The sequence below is a fragment of the Hippocampus comes genome, unplaced genomic scaffold (assembly GCF_001891065.2).
Source record: "Hippocampus comes isolate QL1 unplaced genomic scaffold, H_comes_QL1_v1.1 scaffold384, whole genome shotgun sequence".
Classification (NCBI taxonomy): domain Eukaryota; kingdom Metazoa; phylum Chordata; class Actinopteri; order Syngnathiformes; family Syngnathidae; genus Hippocampus; species Hippocampus comes.
In genome coordinates, this window is record NW_017805700.1 from 52,890 (window position 1) to 75,843 (window position 22,954).

At 43.0% G+C, this 22,954-nt stretch overlaps 1 protein-coding gene across 3 annotated transcripts in view; it reads right to left on the reverse strand.

Annotated features, from left to right (window-relative positions):
• The window catches only part of nlgn1 (neuroligin 1), a 136,950-nt gene that overhangs the window by 9,576 nt on the left and 104,420 nt on the right, over positions 1 to 22,954 (reverse strand). For all 3 annotated transcript variants that reach the window (XM_019882626.1, XM_019882628.1, XM_019882627.1), the window contains 3 exons: positions 15,983 to 16,143; positions 6,437 to 6,593; positions 3,469 to 3,546 (listed from right to left, as the gene is read on the reverse strand). In XM_019882626.1, the coding sequence (XP_019738185.1) occupies positions 3,469 to 3,546; positions 6,437 to 6,593; positions 15,983 to 16,143 (396 nt within the window). The remainder of the gene's footprint in view (positions 1 to 3,468; positions 3,547 to 6,436; positions 6,594 to 15,982; positions 16,144 to 22,954) is intronic.

Here is a 22,954-nt window from a genome sequence, read left to right on the forward strand (position 1 = left end):
TGTGTGTGTGTGGCTCTCACTGAAATACATTTCCAAATATTTTGCTTTCATGGCTTTCTTAGTCAAAAAGGTTCCCGACCCCTGCACTAACCAGTCGACCAGCGGCCACATTGAAGAGCAAAACTCAGAATCAACCGCCGAGACATCCAAAAAGCTCTGCTGGGCTGCATCGCTTGCATCTCTCACTGCGGGTGGTCAGAGGTTGAGGCTCAGCTAGGTGCTGCTTATGCTGCACCAGCTAACGACAACCAAGCTTCGGCTGACTACTGCTACATCTCAACGAATTGCGGAGTACCTCCAAATTCTGGGTGTCCCCCGCCTACTGCCCGGAGACGGCTGGGATAGGCTCCTGCTGTGACCCTTGTGAGGATAAGCAGATCAGAAAATGGATGGATGGATGGTATTCAATGTATTTTAATGGGATGCAAAATGAAAATTTTGCATTGCAAATTGCAATGTGAAACTGCTTATTTTAAGTCTTGCTTATTTAAAGTACACATATTTACCAGTAATTAGGGTCACTCACTGGCTACCCAAGCAAAATCTTTTTGCATCTGACCAGAATTTCAGTGCAATTTAAAACAGATAGCAACATGTAACCTGACACTCAAAATGACAATGAATAGCTTTACAGTATCTTAAAGAGGTAATTGTATTGAAGTGATTTTATTGAAGCGCTCATGTACTGTAGCTACAAAACAATGCCAAATCATTGGCACCAAATCCTACAATCTTATGGGATGATATTCATAATATTGAACTTGTCTTCTTTTCCTTTCGGCTTTTCCCCTCAGGGGTCACCACAGTGAATCAGTTGCCTCCATCTAACCCTGTTTTGTGTGTCCTCTTCTCTCGCATCAGTTACCTTCATGTCCTATTTCACTACATCCATAAACCTCTTTGGTATACCTCTCGGCCTCCTGCCTGGCAGTTCAAGACTCAGCATCCTTCTCCCAATACATTCACTATATCTCCTCTGGACATGTCCAAACCATCTCAGTCTGGCCTCTCTGTCTTTATCTCCCCAATCTCTGACATGAGTTGTCCCTCTGATGTATTCATTCCTGATCCTATCAAACCTGGTCACTCCCAAAGAGAACCTCAACATCTTCATCGCTGCAACCTCCAGCTCTGCCCCCTGTCTTATCTTCAATGGCACTGTCTCCAGTCCAAACTGCATGGCTGGTCTCACCAGAGTTTTATACACCTTTCCTTTCATCTTAGCTGAAACTCTTCTATCGCACGTCACACCTGACACTTTTCTCCAGCCGTTCCAGCCTGCCTGCACACGCTTCTTCACCTCTTTTCCACACTCTCAATTGCTCTGGACAGTTGACCCCAAGTACTTAAAATCCTCCACCGTCTTTATCTCTTCTCCCTGTAATGTCACTCTTGTATTTGGGTCCCTCTCATTCACACACATGTAGTCCATCTTGCTGCGACTGGCCTTCATTCCTCTCCTTTCCATGGCAAACCTCCACCTCTCCAGTTTCTCCTCAACCTGCTCCCTGTTCTCACTACAGTCCATCACCATAGCAAATAAGAAGGGGCTCAGAGCTGACCCCTGGTGAAGTCCCACCTCCACCTTGAATTCCTCCGTCACACCGACAGCACACCTCACCACTGTCTTACAGCCATCATACATGTCCTGCACTGCTCTAACGTACTTCTCTGTCACCCCAGACTTCCTCATACAATACCACAGTTCTTCTCTGGGCACCCTGTCATACGCTTTCTGCAGATCTACAATGACAATGCAGTTCCCTCTGGCCTTCTCTGTGCTTCTCTATCAACATCCTTAAAGCAAATACTGCATCTGTCATACTCTTTTTTTGGCATGAAACCATACGGCTTCTTGCAAATGCTCACTTATGCTCTTGGTCTAGCTTCAACTACTCTTTCCCAAAGTTTCACTGTATGGCTCATCAACTTTATTCCTCTGTAGTTACTACAACTGCACATGTCCCTTGTTCTTAAAAAGGGGCACTGGCACACTTCTCCTCCATTCCTCAGGTATCTTCTGACCATCTACTGGCCACTGCCACCTCTCCTAGACACTTCCATACCTCCATTGGTAAATCATCAGGCACGAGTGCCTTTCCACTCTTCATCCTCTTCAGTGCCCTTCTCACTTCATCCTTGCTAATCTTTGCTACTTCCTGGTCCACAACAGTCACCTCGTCTACTCTTTGTTCTTTCTCATTTTACTCATTCATCAATTCTTCAAAGTATTCTTTCCATCTTCCCATCACAATATTGGCACCTGTCAATACATTTCCATCTCTATCCTTAATTACCCTAACCTGCTGCACATCCTTACCATCTCTGTCTTGCCTACCTGTATAGATTAGTCTCTCCTTCCTTACTGTCCAACCTAGCATACAAGTCATCGTAGGCCTCTTGTTTGGCCTTCGCAACCTCTACTTTCACCGTGCGCTGCATCTCTCTGTACTCCTATCTACTCTCTTCAGTCCTCTTAGTGTCCCACTTCTTCTTAGCTAACCTCTTTCTCTCTATACACTCCTGCACCTCCTCATCCACCACCAAGTCTCCTTATCTACTTTCCTTCCAGATGATACACCAAGTACTTTTCTACCTGTCTCCCTGATCACATTAGCTGTAGTTGTCCAGCCATCTGGAAGCACCTCCTGACCACCCAGTGCTTGTCTCAACTCCTTCCTTAAACTCATGCGACACTCTTCCCTTTTCAGCTTCCACCATTTTGTCCTTTTGCTCTGTTCATCTTCCTCACCACCAGAAAGTTAAATGGAAAGGTTGCAAACATACTTGTCATGATTCTGTTTTTGTGAAGATTATGTTTGTTTTTTTTTCCACCTGTTCTTGTCATCTGGGTCCCTGGTGTCAACCAATCAGCTGCAGGACCAGAGGCCTGATCCCAAAGCCATCACCACTTGCTGTTCCAGCGGCACGCGGCCTGCAGCTGTCACCCATTCCTGTCCCGGCGGGGCGCGGTGGTACACTCGCCTGACTTGTGAGCGGGCAGCATTGGATCGGTTCCCACTCAGTGACAGTGTGGATGCGGATGTGAATGGTTGTTTGTCCCTACATGTGCCCTGCGACTGACTGCCGACCATTTGAGGGTGTAATCTGCCTTGCACCTGAAGTCAGCTGGGAGAGGCTTCAATAATTTTCTGCGACCCTGTTCAGGATAAGCGGTGTTGAAAATGGATGGATTCATGCCAGTTGGCCACCGAATACTGAGTCTTTGTTGACTTTGAGGTTTCTTGCATGAAAAGATTATTACTGTCAGAATCTAGTTTTGTTGCCGCCCTCTGCTGCTTTTGGATTCCACAGTTAGTGCTTTGTGCACACCTTAGATTTTTTTGCATAGCTTACTTAGTTGGGGTTTTGTTTTCAGTTAATTATTTGTAAAAGGCATGTTTTCTTTGGCTATTTGGATCATTTTGAATTGAAATAAACAACACAGAATTAAAAAAAAAATCCTACCTTGGTGGTGGTGGCAATCAGCTGAGTGACATCATTGAGGCTGTGCAAATGAGGAACCAGCTCCAACCATAAATTAACCTGAGGAAAACAGAGAACAAAGGATATGAATCTATCTATCTCACCACCTACCTACTCTCTCTCTCTCTCTCTCTCTCTCTCCCTCCCATCCATCCATTTATTGATCTCGCAGATTGCTTTACTATAAACAACCGATATGCCTTAACAGCAGCTCCTTTACTTTTTGTTCTTCTACTTTTTTCCTTTCATAACTTTGCTGCTGTAAATTGGGAATTTCTCCATTGTGAGACAAATAAAGGTTTTCTTATTCTTATTCGTATGCTTGCTTTGTTGCTCACTGTTAAAAAAATGTATTTAGTCCACAAACATTTGACTTTAATTCTTTTTTCTTTTGACAGTTGAACAATTTGGAGTGTGCAAAAGCCCAGGATTTAACAGCAGTGCCCTGTTAATGTTATGAGCAGTAATGATCGTCTTTTTTTCCAAACATTTTTAAATTATGTACATAGCACACCTCTACATAGAGTAGAAAATATGTATTTCTTAACAAGTCACAGCAATATAGAAAAAGGATAACATAAAAAAACACAAAAAAGACAACACACACTATCTTGACATTCAAAGACACAATAATACAATCTTGTACAGGCCAACCATTACCCCAAACGGTCCATCTCTGCAAATAAGGTGCTCTAGTAGATACAAATTCTCCGGTGGGGTGAACAACCATGGACTGCAGAAAGCAGATTTTGTGTCAACAGGCCAAAGGGTTTCAGGAGTTTGTTGATTGTTGTTCACCACAAATTATGTGGAGCTGGTGTGGACCATGTGTGTCATCTCTTGCAACAAATCAGGTATGAACTTGATATTCTCTTTCATTGTAATTTATTTTTGGATGCAGACTGTGACCCTTCAGCATCCCAATCATTTGCCCATTTATCTTGGAAATAGTATTCATTTTGGTGGTTTTGTCATTTTTTTTCAAGGGTTAACTGTCACTGAAACAAAACGGTTGTTGCAAGTGAGGGAACGAGATTTTTTTTTACAATAAAATCCATGCAAGACAAAAAAAAGAAGACCTTAGTATTAACTGCATTATCTTTTTTTATTTTTATTTTTTAATGTGGCACCAAAAGGAGCAGAGAACCGGAGCAGGGGTAGGGGACCACTATACCAGAGGATGGTAAGGTGACATCTAACTGCCCGATGCAACATGACAACACAGATATTCTCTCTTCTTTTTAATTTAGTCTTATCTTATTGTGCAAAATAAAAGATGAGCTTGTCCCTGACTAGGGATGGGTACTGAACCCCAGTACTACTAAACTGTAGAACTGTACTGTGTGATCATATTACAACAGTATTTATATTAATTTGAATTATTTATAAACGTCCATTGTGTGCAATTCAAAACATTTTGCCTGTCCATCATACATCATTCGTCAGTGGCCTGGGGTTAGGGTTATCATCGGGGGTCCGCCAATTTTTTTGGGAGCAAAACCAAACAAATTCTCAGTCTGTCATGTTATTTTAACCACACTTCCATTTTTAAAATGTATTTATTTATTTATTTATTTTTACAACATATGGCGTATGAACAGTCATTGTGTTCTGCATTCTGGTTGGCTGTGGGGAACCCATTCTCAAAAGTCTGTTAATAAGAAAACAGCACCAACAACTAACCAAAACTGTTCTTCACTGGAAAACACCAACCGATTGTCTCATTGTCACATGTATGAAAACATAATAATACCAATCTGAAAATATTAAAACAAAACACACAATATTTTGGATGATAATAACATTGGAAGCATTGCCTTGTTGACGTGCATATGCACATTAAAGAAGTTAAAATATTAGGAAGTTAAAATAATTCACACTATTGTGAATTTCGTTCAATTTTGAGACAATACCGAAAAAAACATGCTGTTTAATTTACTCAGTTTTATTTCGTCAGGTGGTTGCACACAATAAAGTCATCTGGATCCAACCATACTCCAGCAGCACAAGTCCTGAGGCTGCCCTCCGACTATTCTCTGACGGTGCAAGCTCTGCAGCCGCCCTCTGACAGCGCAAGCCCTGCAGCCACCCTCAGAACATGTTCCAGCAGGGCAAACTCTGCGGCTGCCCTCTGACGCTGCTCCAGCAGAGCAAGCCCTGCGGTGGCTCTCTGAACTGGCTTCGTTGGCTCAAGCCCTGCAGCTGCCCTCATACACTGCTATTGTGGTGCAAGCCCTGTGGCTGCCCTTTGACCCTGCTATGGCAGCGCACGTCCTATGGCCGCCTTTGTCTCCTTTGTGGACCCTCGGATGGCCACTGGACTAGGCTCGTCTTGCCTCTGGGACGAACACTGCATTGGTCCTGCCATGAACCTCTCTCTTCTGGCCTGGAGGACGGCCACCGGATTGGTGCTCTCAAGAACCTCTCATCTGACCTACGAGATGGCCACCAGACACAAGAACCTCTCATTGGCCTTCTCCGTTCTGTCTTTGATATTGGGTTTGATTTAGTATTCTTTTGTTTGTGTCTGTCTCATTAGGTTAATGAGCCCACCTGTGCTCGTTTACCCAATCCCTTGTGCTACCCAATCGGCTCTCTCTTCCACTTAGTGTCTTATCCAGATGTTGCTTATTGTCTTGTAAATTAGTTTTTGCTTTCTTTAATTTGGAGGACACCCCCTACTCCATCCCCCAACGATTGGGTCACTACGCACAGTGTGTGATCAGCGTGTAGGGAGATGGAGCCCTTTTATATACATTGTGTGTGTCTGTGTGTGTGTGTGTGTGTGTGTGTGTGTGTATTTTTTTTTCGTCTTCATGGAGTGTTGTGTGTTGAATTTGGCCACAGTAAATAACAATGCAAGGAAAAGGAAAAACATGTTACATTTTGTTTTATGTTATACATCATTCATTTAAAACATCCACTTGGACTGGAAGGATAAGTAAGATACCTTGTTGGCACGATAGTGCTCTTTGACACGTGGCTTTAGCCCTATGTGCAGGTAAAGCTGATCTTTCTGGTTGTAGCGTGTCCATGCCACTTCTTCAAAGCGGTTGGGCTTTGTGTGGATGAATTTGGTGTCCTGAGGTACAGGCTGATTAGGGTCACTGAAAAACATCAAAAAGCAAAATGAAACTATCATCAACAGAGAACCTCTTAAAAAAGAAAGAAAATGAAAAAAAATCACACAATTTCAATATTCAGTTAATTTTTTTTTTTTTTTGGTGGGGTACCGCATATTCCCAAAGCAGCTGCCACAGAACCCCCCGAGGGACACGGTCAAACACCATCTTTAAGTCGACAAAACCATGAATGGCTGAGCAAACTGCCATGCACCCTCGACAGTGCAGACAGTGAACAATGTAAAGTGCTTGCTTCTAGCTGTTTATTGGTACACTCAGTTGGAGTTTACACATGAAACAAATGGAATCATTGTGTCCATACATCCATCCATCTTCTACCGCTTATCCGAGGTTGGGTCGCGGGGGCAGCAGCTTTAGCAGGGAAGCCCAGACTTCCCTCTCCCCAGCCACTTCTTCAAGCTCTTCCGGGGGATCCCGAGGCGTTCCCAGGCCAGCCGGGTGACATAGTCCCTCCAGCGTATACTGGGTCGTCCCCGGGGCCTCCTACCGGGGGGACATGCCCGGAACACCTCACCAGGGAGGCGTTCAGGCGGCATCCTAATCAGATGCCCGAGCCACCTCATCTGGCTCCTCTCGACGAGGAGGAGAAGCGGCTCGACTCTGAGCCCCTCCCGGATGACCGAGCTTCTCACCCTATCTCTAAGGGAGAGCCCGGACACCCTGCGGAGAAAACTCATTTCGGCCGCTTGTATCCGGGATCTTGTTCTTTCGGTCACGACCCATAGCTCGTGACCATATATGAGGGTTGTAACGTAGATTGGCCAGTAAATTGAGAGCTTCGCCCTTTGGTTCAGCTCCTTCTTTACTACAACAGACCGATACAAAGTCCGCATCACAGCAGACGCTGCAACGATCCACCTGTCGATCTCTCGCTCCCTCCTACCCTCACTCGTGAACAAGACCCCAAGATATTTAAACTCTTCCACTTGGGGCAAGATCTCCTCCCCGACCCGGAGGGAGAACTCCACCCTTTTCTGACTGAGGACTATTGTTTCAGATTTGGAGATGCTGATTTTCATCCCAACCGCTTCACACTCGGTTGCGAACCGCTCCAGCGAGAGTTGGAGAGCGCTGTTTGAAAGAGCCAACAGTACCACATCATCTGCAAAAAGCAGAGATGCAATAGTGAGGCTACCAAAACGGACCCTCTCAACGCCTCGGCTGCGCCTAGAAATTCTGTCCATAAAGGTTATGAACAGAATCCGCGACAAAGGGCAGCCTTGGCGGAGTCCTACCCTCACTGGAAATGATTCAGACTTACTGCCGGCAATGCGTACCAAACTCTGACATTGGTGGTATAGAGACCGAACAGCCCGTATCAGGGGGTTCGGTACCCCATACCCACGAAGCACCCCCCACAGAACTCACCAAGGGACACGGTCAAACGCCTTCTCCAAGTCCACAAAGCACATGTAGACTGGTTGGGCGAGTTCCCACATACCCTCGAGGACCCCTCTCAGGGTGTAGAGCTGGTCCACTGTTCCACGGCCGGGACAAAAACCACACTGCTCCTCCTCAATCTGAGACTCGACTTCCTGATGGATCCTCCTCTCCAGCACCCCTGAATAGACCTTATCAGGGAGGCTGAGGAGTGTGATCCCTCTGTCGTTGGAACACACCCTCCGATCCCCCTTTTTAAACAGAGGGACCACCACCCCAGTCCGCCAATCCAGAGGCACTCTCCCCGATGACCATGCAATGTTGCAGAGGTGTGTCAACCAGGACAGCCCCACAACATCCAGAGCCTTGAGGAACTCCGGGCAGATCTCAACCAACCCTGGGGCCCTGCCACCGAGGAGCTTCTTAACCACATCAGTGACTTCAACCACAGAGATAGGAGAGCCCATCTCAGAGTCCCCAGACTCTGCTTCATCAACGGAAGGCGTGTTGGTGGAGTTGAGGAGGTCTTCAAAGTCCTCTGACCACCGACTCACAACGTCCCGAGTCGAGATCAGCAGCACCCCATCCACACTGTACACAGTGTTAGTGGTGCACTGCTTCCCCCTCCTGAGACGTCGGATGGAGAATTTCCTCGAAGCCGTCCGGAAGTCTGCTTCCATGGCCTCACCGAACTCTTCCCACGCCCAAGTTTTTGCCTGCCGACCACTGAAGCTGTGTTCCACTTAGGCAGTCGATACCCATCAGTCATTGTGTATTTAACCAAATTACCTAACTTTTGAAAGTCTGCTATCTTAATGCAACCACACAATGCAAAATGCTGTAAACAGGCTTATTTAACTAAAATCAATCCAGCAAAAGTTATTACCATTAAACACTGACTATTTTAACACAAATGGTTGAGCAACATATTGAAACAGACAAAATAACAACACTCAGGCATGTATTATTGATCTGCTGTGAAAATAATGGCTGACATTACAACAACATATTAAGTCATTTACCGTATTGGCCCGAATATAAGACGGTGTTTTTTGCATTGAAATAAGACTGAAAAAGTGGGAGTCGTCTTATATTCGGGGTCTAGACATTATACCCATTCACGACGCGAGATGGCGCCAGATATCATTAAAGCAAATGCTGAACTTGACTCCCCAGGCCAAAGTGAACCCCTGTCACGAAGAATAAAAATAAAAATAGCTGTAGCATGAAGAAGAAAAATAAAAAATAGCGGTAAGAAAGAAAAGAGAAGAAAATAATAGAAGAGATAACAGAAAATAGAGGGCATAGCGACAATCTGGAGAAAAGTGGGTCGAAGAGCGGCCGGTTAACCGTAGCTGAGGAGAAGTTATGATGTAATATACATTTCAAAAACCAGAAGCCATTCATTTATGAATGTGATTGCACTTTAGTTTATATATTTAAATGTTCAGATATTAAGATTTGAATGAGGCAAAATAACATGCTTTTTTTCTCAAATATATTGTTATAATCATTTGTTTCAGATGTACTGTAATTAAATTAATTTGGTGTTCAAAAAGTCTTTTTTCAAACTTGAGTTTTGAAAAAGAGGGGGTCGTCTTATAATCAGGGCCGTCTTATATTCGGGCCAATACGGTAGTTGCAAAACTCTTCTTTGTGTACAGATGTATGTCTGTATTATACTGGACTCAAGGTTTTTACATCAGAAGGCACACACTTCATACAACAAACAATAAAACAAACAATTAATCACAAAGACAATAGAATGTTCAAAAACGGTAAAACTGCAAATCAAGTAACGTGCTGAGTCAAAGCCAAAAGAATAAAATGAGTTTTAAGAAAAGCTTTAAAAATGGGTAGCGAGGGGGCTTGTCTAACTCTCAGCAGAAGGTCATTCAAAAGAGAGGGACCAGTAACGGAAAAGACTCAATCCCCTCTTGAGTCTTTGCTTTGTTCACGGTACCTCTAATAATGTAATCTCCTCCACAGACCTGAGGCACCAGGCAGGTGCGTAGGAACAGAGGAGCTCAGAGAGCTATGGTGGGGCAAGGCCATTTAAAGATTTGAAAACAAATAATAGGACCTTACAAACAACTCTAAAATGTATGGGGAGCCAGTGAAAGAATGCCATAGTAGGAGTACTTTCTCTTATGAGTACCATTGAAGGGGCAAGCAACTGCATTTTGGACCAACTGGAGACGCTTCATGGAGGAATGGTTGACTCCAAAGTAAAGTGCATTCCAATAACCCAGCCAAGATGTGACAAAGGCATGAATTACTGTTTCAAAGTGCTCTTGAGAAAAGAGAGGCTTTATTTTAGCCTGCTGCCTAAGATGAAAGAAGCAACCCTGACAATAGTCCAATTTAAAATCATTGTCCATTTTAAGACCCAAGTTCGAGACTGTTGGCTTGTGATAAGGAGCCTGGGGGCCCAAGTCCGCAGGATGGGATTTACAACGGCCATTGGGACCAAACACCATCATTTATGTTTTCTTTTCATTGAAAAGAAAACATTCAAGAAAAGAGAAATTCAGTGCCATCCCGGTCTTAATTTCCTCTATACAGGATAAAAGTGACCTCAATGAGAAAGTGTCTCTTTTGCTCAGTGGGCCATAGATCCGACAGTCATCCACATAGCAATGGAAGGAAATACCATGTTTCCTTGAGCTGGAACCCAAAGGAAACAGAGACTATGAAAACAGCAGAGGACCCAGAACTGAGCCCTGTGGAACATCACATGACAGTGGGGCTGTACGTGACTCAGAGCAGCCAAGGCTAACACAAAAGGTCAGCTAAATAGACTCAAACCACTCAAGCGCGCTTCCACCAATGCCCACCAAGCGCCTCAAACGAGTCAACAGAATACTGTGATTCATTGTATCAAACGCTGCAGTTAAATCCAATAAAATCAAACACACATAGTCTCCAGGAGGATGTCATGAGAAACACATAACAGGACTGACTCTGTGCTATGCATCATCTTGAAACCTGACTGGAAGACCTCCAAGATGTGATATTTATCCAAGAACTATTCTAACTGCATGTGCACCCCTTTTTCCAGAATTTTTGAAAGGCAGTTTGGAAATGGGTCTATAATTTGGCAGTACATTTTGATCAAGGCCAGGTTTTTTGATCAAGGGTTGCATCAAAGCATCTTCAAATTGTTGGGGAACTATATCAAAAGAGACTGTTGTTGATAATGGCCAAGACCGATGTACCAATTCTCGTGAGAACCTCCTTAAAGAAATGCAGAGTCACAAGCGGAGCCAGATGGCTTAGTCTGGCAAACCACATCCACTAAAAACGTCAAAGACACAGCTTCAAAACAATTTAACACAGCTGAACACGGAACATGGACAGAGGTGTCAAATTGTGGTTTTTGAAACAAGAGTCCTAGCTGTAGAAACCATATCAATGAAAAATTGAAGGAATCTGTTGCATATTTTGGATGAATATTATGAGCAAGTAGGCTGAGGGGCTTTGAGTACATAATATATAGTTTTAAATAGTGCATATGGGTTTTGACAGTATTGTGTGGTCAACTTTGTCAAAAGCTGCACATAGGTCAAGCAAAACAAGAGCAGAACGTTTCTTCATATCCATGTTGCACCTTCGGTCATTTACAATTCCTCTTGTTTAGTACAGTAAATATTCCCATCCCCGGAATTCTATGAAAAGGAATATCCTTCACCCGTAATAAAAACCTATGCATTAACATTTTGACTACGATATTACATGTTACCGGAACTTACGTAAGCGGAAATTCCACTAGCCGTAACCCGGATGGAGGCGTAGTGCCGCGGGAGCTTAAATACACGCAACACCCACCCGATGCGACGGAAAGACGTGTCTCCCACACATTTTCACTTCGCATTTTTTGATCATCAGATCCGAAACGACGATGTGTGAGGTTTAATTGGTGTGTGTTTTATTGTAATTGTGAATGATTTTAACTTTATTCACTTACGTCCTGTAGAACGCGGCACTAGCTTAAAAGCAGCACCCACTTGACATGACAGAAGAAACATGTTCACTTCGCCGTTTTCAAACATCCGATTCGAAACGATGACGTGTAAGTAACTTTTTATTGGCGTGAGTTTTACTGTAATTGCGAAAGATTTTAACTTTATTCACTTACGTCGTGTAGATCATGGCATCAAAACGTAGAAGAACTGTAATGACTGTAGCGGAGCGAGTGAAATGCATCCGTTTGAGTGAGGCTGGACACAAAGTAAAAAGCATCCAGCAGACACTTGGAGTCGGAAAGACGCAAATCTACGAAAGTTTAAAAACCAAGGCATCGATTCAACTCCTGATGACAAGCCACCATCCAGCAAGGAAGCAATACAAATGGCAACAAAAATCCTTCAGTATGCACAAGAATCACCAGACATCGGTGATCAACGGGACAGTTACTTGCAACTAGCAAGAAAACTGTATGACACGCAGGCAAACATTGTCATAAACCAAAGAATGCATCCAACCAAACAATCCAAAATAGACACGTTTTCCCAAGACAGAAAAAAATAAACATTAAAATACTGTACATATTTTACTGTTGTGATTTTTTTTGGATACACCCGTATTGCAGTTTTTGTTATATAAACAGTTTTTGGACAGTATATTTTTGTATTTTATTGATCGTGTTGTTACACGTGCTTTTTGTCAACATACTTGCAAGTTCATAAAGGACATGTACCATGCTAATTTCCCAAATGAGGAATTTCTGTTATCAGGACAGATTGGAGAGCGCAAACACGAGTCTGTACTCGAGAATGTTTACTGTACTGTGTTTTGCCCGTAAACCAGATTGAAATTGTACATGAGAGTTTAAAAAGTCATTTAAATGATTAAAAACAATCTTTTCTAAAATCTTATTTACAAAGTGCAGATTAGATACAGGTCTATAATTAGTAAGAACTGATGGATCTAGAGTCTAGATCCATCAGTTCTAGATTCTAGACTGTCTCGACAGAAGGGGTTTGATCACAGCAATTTTAAGAGAGGATGGCATCTGTTTGAAGAGAGCTGTGAATAATGAGTAAACCCTCATGAAAAAAAGTCATGAACAGATTTAAAAAAAGATGTGGTGATGGGATCTAAAACAGGTTGTGGTGAGAGCTGAGAAATAACCTTTATCAATGTCTCAGCATCAATCAGAACAAACTTCTCTCGTGTTTCCCCTCCTTCAAAGAGAGACTCATAGGTGTTAAAATCCAAGGCTTGGTAATGTGATGAATTTGACCTTATACCCTCTATTTTAGGATTAAATTTCCATTACCCAACATATCCAGTTCAGAGTCCTTCAACTGACTCACAAAGCCCTCCATAATCATGCCCCTCTCACCTTTCTGACCGCTTCCATGACCACACTCCCTCGCGTGGCCTCTCATTACCTCACCAGACCAGGTATAGAACCACGGAGGGAAAAGCCTTCACCATCTCAGCTCCCACCTTCTAGAAGTTGCTCCCGAAACCCCTGCACGACTGCTCAGATCTCTGCACGTAAATCTGTGATGTCATATTCCTGTCTCTATATTGTTTTCCCTCAGTTTTTATCTCAGTACTTTATAAACTGTGAAGTGACTTTGAGTACTCTTTAAAAGTGTTCGATTAAATAAAATTATCATCATCAACTCAACCCAACTGTATTTATAGAGCACTTTAAAACAACCATCACTGTACACAAAGTGATGTACATGGAGCAAATATCATATATACAATAAAACAAGAAATTAATAATAAAGACAGTAGTCATAGAACATGCCATAGAACACAAATGAGTTTTGAGATGAGTTTTAAAGATAGGCAGCGAGGGGGCTTGCCGAATGTTCAGTGGGAGGTCATTCCAAAGAGAGGGACCAGCAACAGAAAAGGCTCGATCCCCTCTGAGCCTCCACTTAGTTCTTGGTACTTTTAATAATGCCTGGTCCGCAGACCTCCTCCTCCTCCTCCTGGGCAATCGGCCCCTGTCAGGTACTTGCCCCCCCTCATGGGTCCCACACCCAGTACGGCTCTCACCGGTGCCTTGCGAGGTTCACACCCAGCATGGGCCCCGGAAGGGCCTTGCCTGATTATTGTTTAAGGAGGGTTGTGGGGCAGCTACTCCCGCTCCCCTCCGTTGCGGCGGGTCGAGCGCTGGGCGCCTCACCTTCCGGTGAGACTCCACCTCCTTCCTCGCTGGCCGGTGGGCATTTAGCCGTGAATGGGGCCCAAGAGCCCCGGCATTTCCCCTCTCACGCCACTCGGACGCATCCCACCACGCGAGGGCTGGTCCGCAGACAATCCGATCCGATCCTGGGCAGTCGGCCCCCGTCAGGGACTTGCCCCCCCTCCCGGGTCCCACACCCTGCACGAGTCTCGCTGGTGCCTTGCGAGGTTCCCCGCCAACAATTCCTTCCCACATCTCCCGCAAGCCACCCTTCTCCCCCCACAACCCCCCTCTCTGATTGCTCTTCGTCCTCCCCCGGCTTCCCTTCCACGCATCACGCCCGCTTCGTCCCTTCTCCCTCCTCCCCTCTCTTCCTCATTCTCTCTTTCCACTCTTTCAAACCCTCTCACGTGTCTGGCATAATTTGCTTTTGTCACCCACCTTTCACACCCTCCACACTGTCTCCTCTCTCCCTTCTCCTCATACGCTCCTCCCGTGCAGCTCCTTTGGTGACTTATCATATTCCCTTTTGACCCAAACATCCTCCCACATTTCCCACACTCAAACTTCACCTGTTCGTCGTTCCTGCAGTGCATCCGCTTTTCGTGCATGGTTAGACCTGCTCTACTCCTGCACACTTTTCCGCACCCCTCATACCTACATTCCAATCCATCATTCACTCTCCTAACATTCCTCTTCAGTTTTTCTTCATTCATTTCCGCCTCATATCTCTGACCCTTCTGATTTTCCCATTTATACAGGTGATCCATACGCTCACTCACTCTCCTCTTCCATCCTTCTCTGTCCCTCGTTAGTCTCTCCACCTCCGTCCAATCCATCCCTGCGTTCCTCATTACTCTCTTCCAGTATAATACCGTCTTGCTTTTACGCCCCATCATCTTCCCTCTTCCTTCCAGTTCCTCCCACCATCCTAATACCATCGCTTTTGTTATTCTTTCATTTCCCATGTGCATCACATGTCCGATCCCTTGCAACACTCGCCTCTCAATTTTCCACTCGATAGATTTTACTCTCAACATTTTCCTCACATCATACATATTCACTCCCTTTTCTTGCATTTGTCTCAACGGTTCTCCATTCCTATCACTCCATACGTACCGATAGCATTTATCCATCTATTTTTGTAGTTTTCCCACATCTTTCTTAATCCACATTCTCACTTGACAGTCATACAGCAGGCTGCTTTCCACACACGCCTCTACTACTCTCCCCTGCCACCTCTTTGATAGTTGTGTCCCTTTCAGCCACCCTTTCACACTCCCCCATAACTTTCCTGCCCTCTTGATCCTGTTGTTTACGTCTGCAATCCGACTACCTAACACTCTGATCTCCTCCCCCTCTTTTGTTCCAAACTCCAGCACCTCCTCCTTCTCCTCATTGTTCCTCTCTTCCCACTGATTCATCACTCTTTTCACTCTCCTTACACTCTCACTGATTTCTCCTTTCGTCCCCACTATTGTTGTGTCGTCCGCAAACAGAGCACTTGACACTCTCACTTCTTTCGTTTCCGAGCTTCTTTTTTCCCAGCCGTGTTCACCTGCGAACGACCCTCCCGGTATCCACCTCCACACCACCATTTTCTCTTCCCTATTGTCTTGGCTCCTCGCCGCCAATGCCTGCCTCATCACCGCCTGATGGTAGATGTTAAAGAGGATCGGTGATGTAGAGCATCCAGACCTCATCATCATCATCATCATCATCATCATCATTATTCTCCAGAAATTTGCCTTCATTCGGTATCCCATAGGCTCAAGTAGAGTGAAGCAAGCAGCACAACAACAGTGCATTTGTGGGACTGTACCCGGTTTTGGCGAAGTTTGTCCAATAAGTCATCATCACGGCACTGAGCATAATGTCATTCTTCGAAAAATTGCAGGGAAATAGCTCAGTTGGTCCAATCATTGGAAGGCCAAACACATAGGGGATCTCATCTCCATGAGATGCGTCAGCCCAGGGTGGCACCTAATGAGCAACAGAGTTATTAGAATCAAACTACAGTAAGCTCACTGTTACAATTTGTGTCGTGTGTTTAACTATTAGGACATAACATCCACAAAAAGAAAAAAAAAAAAGAAAAATAAAAGGAGCAAGGCAGCCATTTTAATGTCATCAAGAATTACAAACGACCATTCCAATGAATTTGGGCGGGTGTGTAAAATGTAAATACAACAGAAAATTATGATTTGCAAATCTTTGGTAACACTTCACAAAAACAATTGTTAGTTAATCATTTGTGATGCATTAGTTAAAGATGAAGTCATGGTGAGAAATTGTGAACTCATGATGAATTAATCATTTGCAACTACTTAAGACTTATGAATTAGTCATTGACAAACATTAACAAACGATTGGCTCATGATTAAGAAAGCCATGACTAATCACTATAATGCAATAGCAAAAGATGAAATCATAATGGACAAATATTAACTTACAATGAATTAATAATTTGCAGCTACTTAATGATTATGAATTCATAGTTTGAAAATATGAACTAATGATTAACTCTTCATTATGAATATCCTTGACTGAAATTTGTAATGCATTTGCTCAAGAAGAACTCATGACGGCCAATTATGAGTTCATGTTTAATAATTTTTAACTATTGAAGGATCAGGAGTTAATAATTATAATAATTGTTGTTGAAGAGCTTGTCTGCAGCTGTTTTGCCTGATTTGGAAGTTGTGGTTTATGACTGAAAAAAGTGTCTAAAATGGTTAATTACAAGAATATATTCATAACTACCTGTGCATTTTTTCAAGAAAAACACATGAAAATGCTCGCAAGTGGACTGCTTCACTCATGACTTGGCTTCTTGTTTTCGAGACACATAATTTTTTTTTTTTGGGACAATCTTCTATTTCTTGCTTCATGTGTGGCCAATGGCGGAACGGTGGTCGACTGATTAGCACGTCCACATCACAGTGCAGAGGCCATGGGTTCGATTCCGGCACATAGACTTCCTGTGTGGAGTTTGCCTGTTCTCCCCGTTCCTGCATGGGTTTTCTGTGGGTACTCTGGTTTCCTCCCACATTCCAAAAACATGCAGGGTAGGTTCATTGAACACAATTGTCCTTAGGTGTGACTGTTACCCCTTTTCCGCGAAAAAACTTATGCAGGGCTTGTTGGTGCTTAACAAGTGCTTACAAAGAACGTGTTTGTTTTTCCCCCAGCAAAGAGCCAATCGATATCATCATCACTATTATACGTCACTGCTTATGTGAGCGCCTGCGCTATTTCCCAAGATTTCTCATGTGAAGGTCCCACGTCTGCTACTTTATATTTTGCAAGCCTGCAGGAGGTGGCATGTACAAAATATGATGCTACTAAGGGCTCTCCATCGTTGTCAAAGGTACAGGGAACGGCGGCAATGTGTAAGACAGGTAATTATCAGAGATCTGTGCACATTTCGATTCCTAGTAATGAACATGCTACTGTTAGCATCTGGTAGGCAATGTTTATATTTGTGTGTATTTGTACCGTATTTTCCGCACTAAAAGGCGCACTGGATTATGAGGCTCACCGACAATGAATGGCTATTTTGTAATTTTTTTTCATACATTGGACGCTTCGCATTATAATGCCTACACTAGATGGTGGTACGGTCCTTCCATTCAACTTGAGAGGCGTCGTTCAACTCGAGAGGCGTTCATGACCGCCTCTGAAAAAATGTAAATTAACTATTACTGTACTTAAATGAAACTACGAAAATGGAAAATAATGCATGAAAACAGAAAATCAAGCGAGGAAATCACAAAACAAATTCTATAACCCCCACCCCCTACAGAATTTATTTTGTGATTTCCTCACTTGATTTTCTTCGTAGTTTCATTGAAGTAATCATTAATTTACGTTTTTCGGAGGCCGTGCCTTCTCTTCTTTCGTTCAACTCGAGAGGCGTTCATGACCGCCTCCGAAAAACGCATTGGCATTTCCTGGATCATAGCTCCAACAGAACGATCAGATGTCAGTAGTAGTTATTTATTCCTTTGTTGTGTATTCACAAATGATGAAATCACAATATAAATTCTGTAGGGGGGGGCTATAGAATTTATTTTGTGATATCCTTGCTTGCTTTTCAGTTTTGATGCATTATTTTCAATTTTCGTAGTTTCATTGAAGTAATTGTTTGTTTACATTTTTCGGAGGCGGTCTTGAACGCCTCTTGAGTTGAACGGAAGAAGAGAAGGCACGGAGACGGACAAAGACGTATCTGCATTTGTTGAGACTGCTTTAACAAAACAACACCACAGCCCTCCTTTTTTCGGAGCCACAACGAAAACATATTTAATAAAGCAGCGACACAGTTCACCGAACCAACAGCAAGTTATAACATTGTAAGCATGTCTCCAGCAAGGAGCCATCTTGGGGTCAACATATTACCGTCATGACCATACACAAGACGCACCGGATTTTAAGGCGCTCGGTGAGCTTTTAAGAAAATGGAAGACTTTTTGGTGCGCCCTATAGTGCAGAAAATACGGTAGTATAGAACAGTCAGGGACATGCAATGAGCCTTTTAGATGCCTCCTAAAAAGAAACTACTGCAAGCTGGAGCTGTGCAAGACGATGGCACTGACCTGCTGTGTACTTCATAATACTTGTGAGGAACATGGAGATAACTTCCTTGAGGAGCTACCAGGCACACGTGCACACTATCAGCCTCCTTTCCAACCCTTACCAGATAATGGTCATCGAGAAGGGGCAGACATTAGGGCAGACTTGATGGAATATTAGAATAGTACTTAATGTTGACTGCATGATTGAAGGTGGGTACAAACAACATAACACAACGAAGTTGGAGTAAACACTCCCGAATCCCACTTTCTTAGTGCAGGGGTCGGCAACCCCAAATATTGAAAGAGCCATATTGGACCAAAATAAACAAAAAACAAATATGTCTGGAGCTGCAAAAAATAAAAAACCTTATCATGAAGGCAACACATGCTGTATGTATCTATATGAGCTATATTAGCCTACGATCAACATGACTAAGTTGGCTACAAATACACAACAAGCATTCATGATTAAAAGGTTTTTTTCTCCCCCTGCAGTTCATCCTGTAGAGGAGGGGTGCCCAAACCTTTTTGATGGAAGATCTACTTTTCGATCAACCAACCTCCCGCGATCAACCCGTTACCGCACATGCGCGCATGCGCACACACTTACACACGCATGTCATAATAAGCAAAAGCCAGAACGGCCGCTAAGATGAACGAGGCATGGGACGCACTTTCGCAGCATGCTAACTATCGTATCTTACGTGCACCGTTTAAAAATGCTTCTCTTGGCCGCCCAGATTCCCATTCTTAGCAAGTATCCTCGGTGAATTGTACATGAAAGGCAGCTGTTTTATTTATTTATTTAATTTAAACAACAGCCCCCTGACTGACATCCCGCCCTGCTAGTAGAAATGTGTGTCGCAGGCTATGACGCAACGATGTTGACATTTAATATTTATTCGACACATTTTTACAGCATCGGAAAACGTTAATGTTTGTGTCATGTTTGTCCTCTGACAGAAACCATATGAAAACTAAAAAAATGTATTCCCTTCCCCTCTTTTTCCATTTTCAAACATTTTTGAAAAAGCTCTAGGGAGCCACTGGGGGCGCTAAAGAGCTGCATGCGGCTTGAGAGCTGTGTGTTGCCGACCCCCATCTTGGTGCAACATGAATGGACTGAACAAATAATGAACCAAATCTGGTTATGGCGAATTTTCTAAAATACACAAATGAATTAGTGACAAAATGAATGAATGAATGAAGGCTATGAGGAAAACTAATTTGTTGCACAAACCGAAAGACAGTGGTACCAAAACACAAGGGAGAGGGGCTGACAAACACAACAAGACAACACACAACACAGTCAGCCCCAGGTACTGACTAAACACACAACACAGGTGCCCCCTCCTCCAACTCTGAATCGAACAGAGTCCTTTTAAAAGTGGTGGTTAATCTTTGCAGGTGGAGGCGCATATGAAACTATTCAGTAATTGGGTCACTCTCCCTTGCACTAATTGGTCAGCTAAATTGAGGATAAGGGCCACCAATCAGGAAGGAGCAGGGGGAGAGCTCCTGCATGCAAATATTTCTCCAAAAACAGAAAAAAAATAAAAGGGCCACAAGATATTGTGGGCTGTAACAGCAAGGTTGTTCTTGCGAATATTTATGCTCCCAATTGGGATGATCAAACCTTTTTTCGATGGGTATTTTCAAAGTTACTGTATCTGTCCCAACATAGTTTAATTCTGAATGGTGATTTCAATTGTTGTATTGACCCTTTATTGGATTGCCCACAACAACTTCAGTGCCACAATCTAATTCTACCAAGATGCTGGGAGCTTTCATGGATGCGATAAAGCACAGGTGTCGAAGTCCGGTCCTCGAGGGCCGGTGTCCTGCATGTTTTCCATCCCTCCCTGCTGCAACACACCTGATTCAAATGATCAGGATCACTATCAGGCTCCAATAGAGCTTGCTGATGAGCTGTTCATTTGGATCAGGTGTGTTGCAGCAGGGAGGGATGGAAAACATGCAGGACACCGGCCCTCGAGGACCGGACTTCGACACCTGTGCGATAAAGATTTGAGATCTGAAGGTGGTCAGTCTATCTCGGCATATTGATAGTTAAGACTCTTAGTACGCCATATCTAAGGTACCAAAGATTTACAGTGTAAGAAATGAATGGCTTTTCAAGTGGAGTCTCATGTCATCCTCTTGCATTGCACCACCAGACTGCTTCTTCTTTCAAAATCAAATTTTTATGAGCAGGCAGATGAAACTAGCAGATTGTTGGCTCACCAGTGGCGCCAAAGATCTGCGTCCCAGTAAATCCCAAGTGTGGAATCCAATGTAGGTGTTACATCTGACCCCTTAGAGATTACCGGTAATCAAACATTCATGGAATATTATACAACATTGTACATATCTGACCATGTCTTTGATCATGTAGAATCCAAATCCTTTTTGATAAGCTGACACACCTGGTTTTAGATCAGGCTTTGTGTGAGGACTTAGGACACATTGTTGCAGCTTGGAGAGAGCGATGAAGGGCTTGCATATTCGCAAAAGCCCTGGCCCAGAGGGGTTTTCGTCTGACTTAAATAAGGCGTTTTGGAAGCAGTTTGCTACATACTTATGGGAGATGTTCAAGAAAGCTCTTGAGCTTGGTATACGGTACTCACCCAAACACTGAATAAGGCATCTATTGCTTTAATTCTGAAGAAGTGTAAAGATCCTTTACAATGTAGTTCTTACTAGCCCCTTAGTCTTTTGAACATGGATTTCAAAATCTTATCCAAATTTCTAGCTCTTCGTTTAGAGAGTGTATTGTCACTACGTAATTATTTCACAGGACAGAATTGGATTTATTGGCACTAGGCACTCTCTTATTTTTTTTTAACTCAAAGGGTGATTTAATGTGGTGTATATCCTCTACGTGGATACAATTTGTTACTTTTGTTCGACTTGTCTCGCTCAGTTCTTGTAGCTCCCTCAGTCCTAAGTGCTTTTGATTTCCAGATATAATTTAAATCTAGAGAAGAGAGATATTTACGGTGTAAATAGATTGGCCAAGGAATACCCACAGGTAAGCTTTCCATTCCAAGTTTCTATAACTTAGGCTTTGCCTATCTGGGTGTATGTGCAAGACACTGTGGTTGACCTTCGCGGGATGAATTTTATTGCCCTGTTTACAAAGGTCAAGCAAAGGTCAAGCAAGATTTTGATCCTTACCCAATCTTATTACAGCGACTAGATTACACTTTATTAAATGAATGTTTTCCCACATGTTCTGTATTATAAAAAAAAGTTGATCATCTTTTTATCGATTTTGTTTCAGTAAAAAAAACAAAACAAAAACAAAAAAACCCACCTAGGTTACGTAGCCAGATCTTACGATGGGCTAAAGCTTTAGGTAGTATTGCTCTTCCAAATATTCTGTAAAAAAACAAACGTGACTGGTTTCACTTTGACACCTTAGAATCTAAGGTGTCAAACTCCGGTCCTCTCTAAGTGGGCTAAAGACTTTCAAGGATCTCTACATTGACTTCATTTCTGCCTCTTTTCAACAGTTGATGTTTTTATTACTTCAAGGACAGTTTTTTTTTTTTTTTTTTTTTTAGATACCTCCAAATTCATAGTTATGTTCGCATTTATTTCTACTTCAAATGTTGATTTCATTCTTGAACCGCTGCCATCACTGAAGGGTTCTGTGTCTGCCATTTACGCTAAGATTTACAAAATTGACTAAGATTCATCATTGAATATTCATAAAACTATTTGGCAGATTGAACTATAGCGAGAAACGTCAGATATTTGTAGGGACATTTTGCAGAGAACACATTAATTTGTGCCAAACACGGCTTTAATTAGTGTCGAATTATTCATTGAGGCCCTTATACTACTACCTTATACTTATACTGGCCAAAATATTTGCCTTTGTGAGGGTTAAAGCTGACTATAGATTTACATGTTACGGCTTTGCCTTTCCTATTGGTCTGGTATTTTTACTGGGATGTCCAAGGTCACAGGGGTAGATATAGCTCTAAATTGCATTGACCGTTATGTTTGGTATTCTTCGCCCTGCACTCAGTCTGCCTTCAAATAAGCACAAAAAGAAAGTTTGGAAAAAAAATATTTTTGGGTTTTCGCAAACCATCAGTTGTTTTTTGTTTGATGTTTTCATATGCAATACACTACACTAATTGATCACCAACCTTTTCCACTCTCAAATAAGACATCACCTGTTGACTGTGTTTTTTGAGTTCTGGACC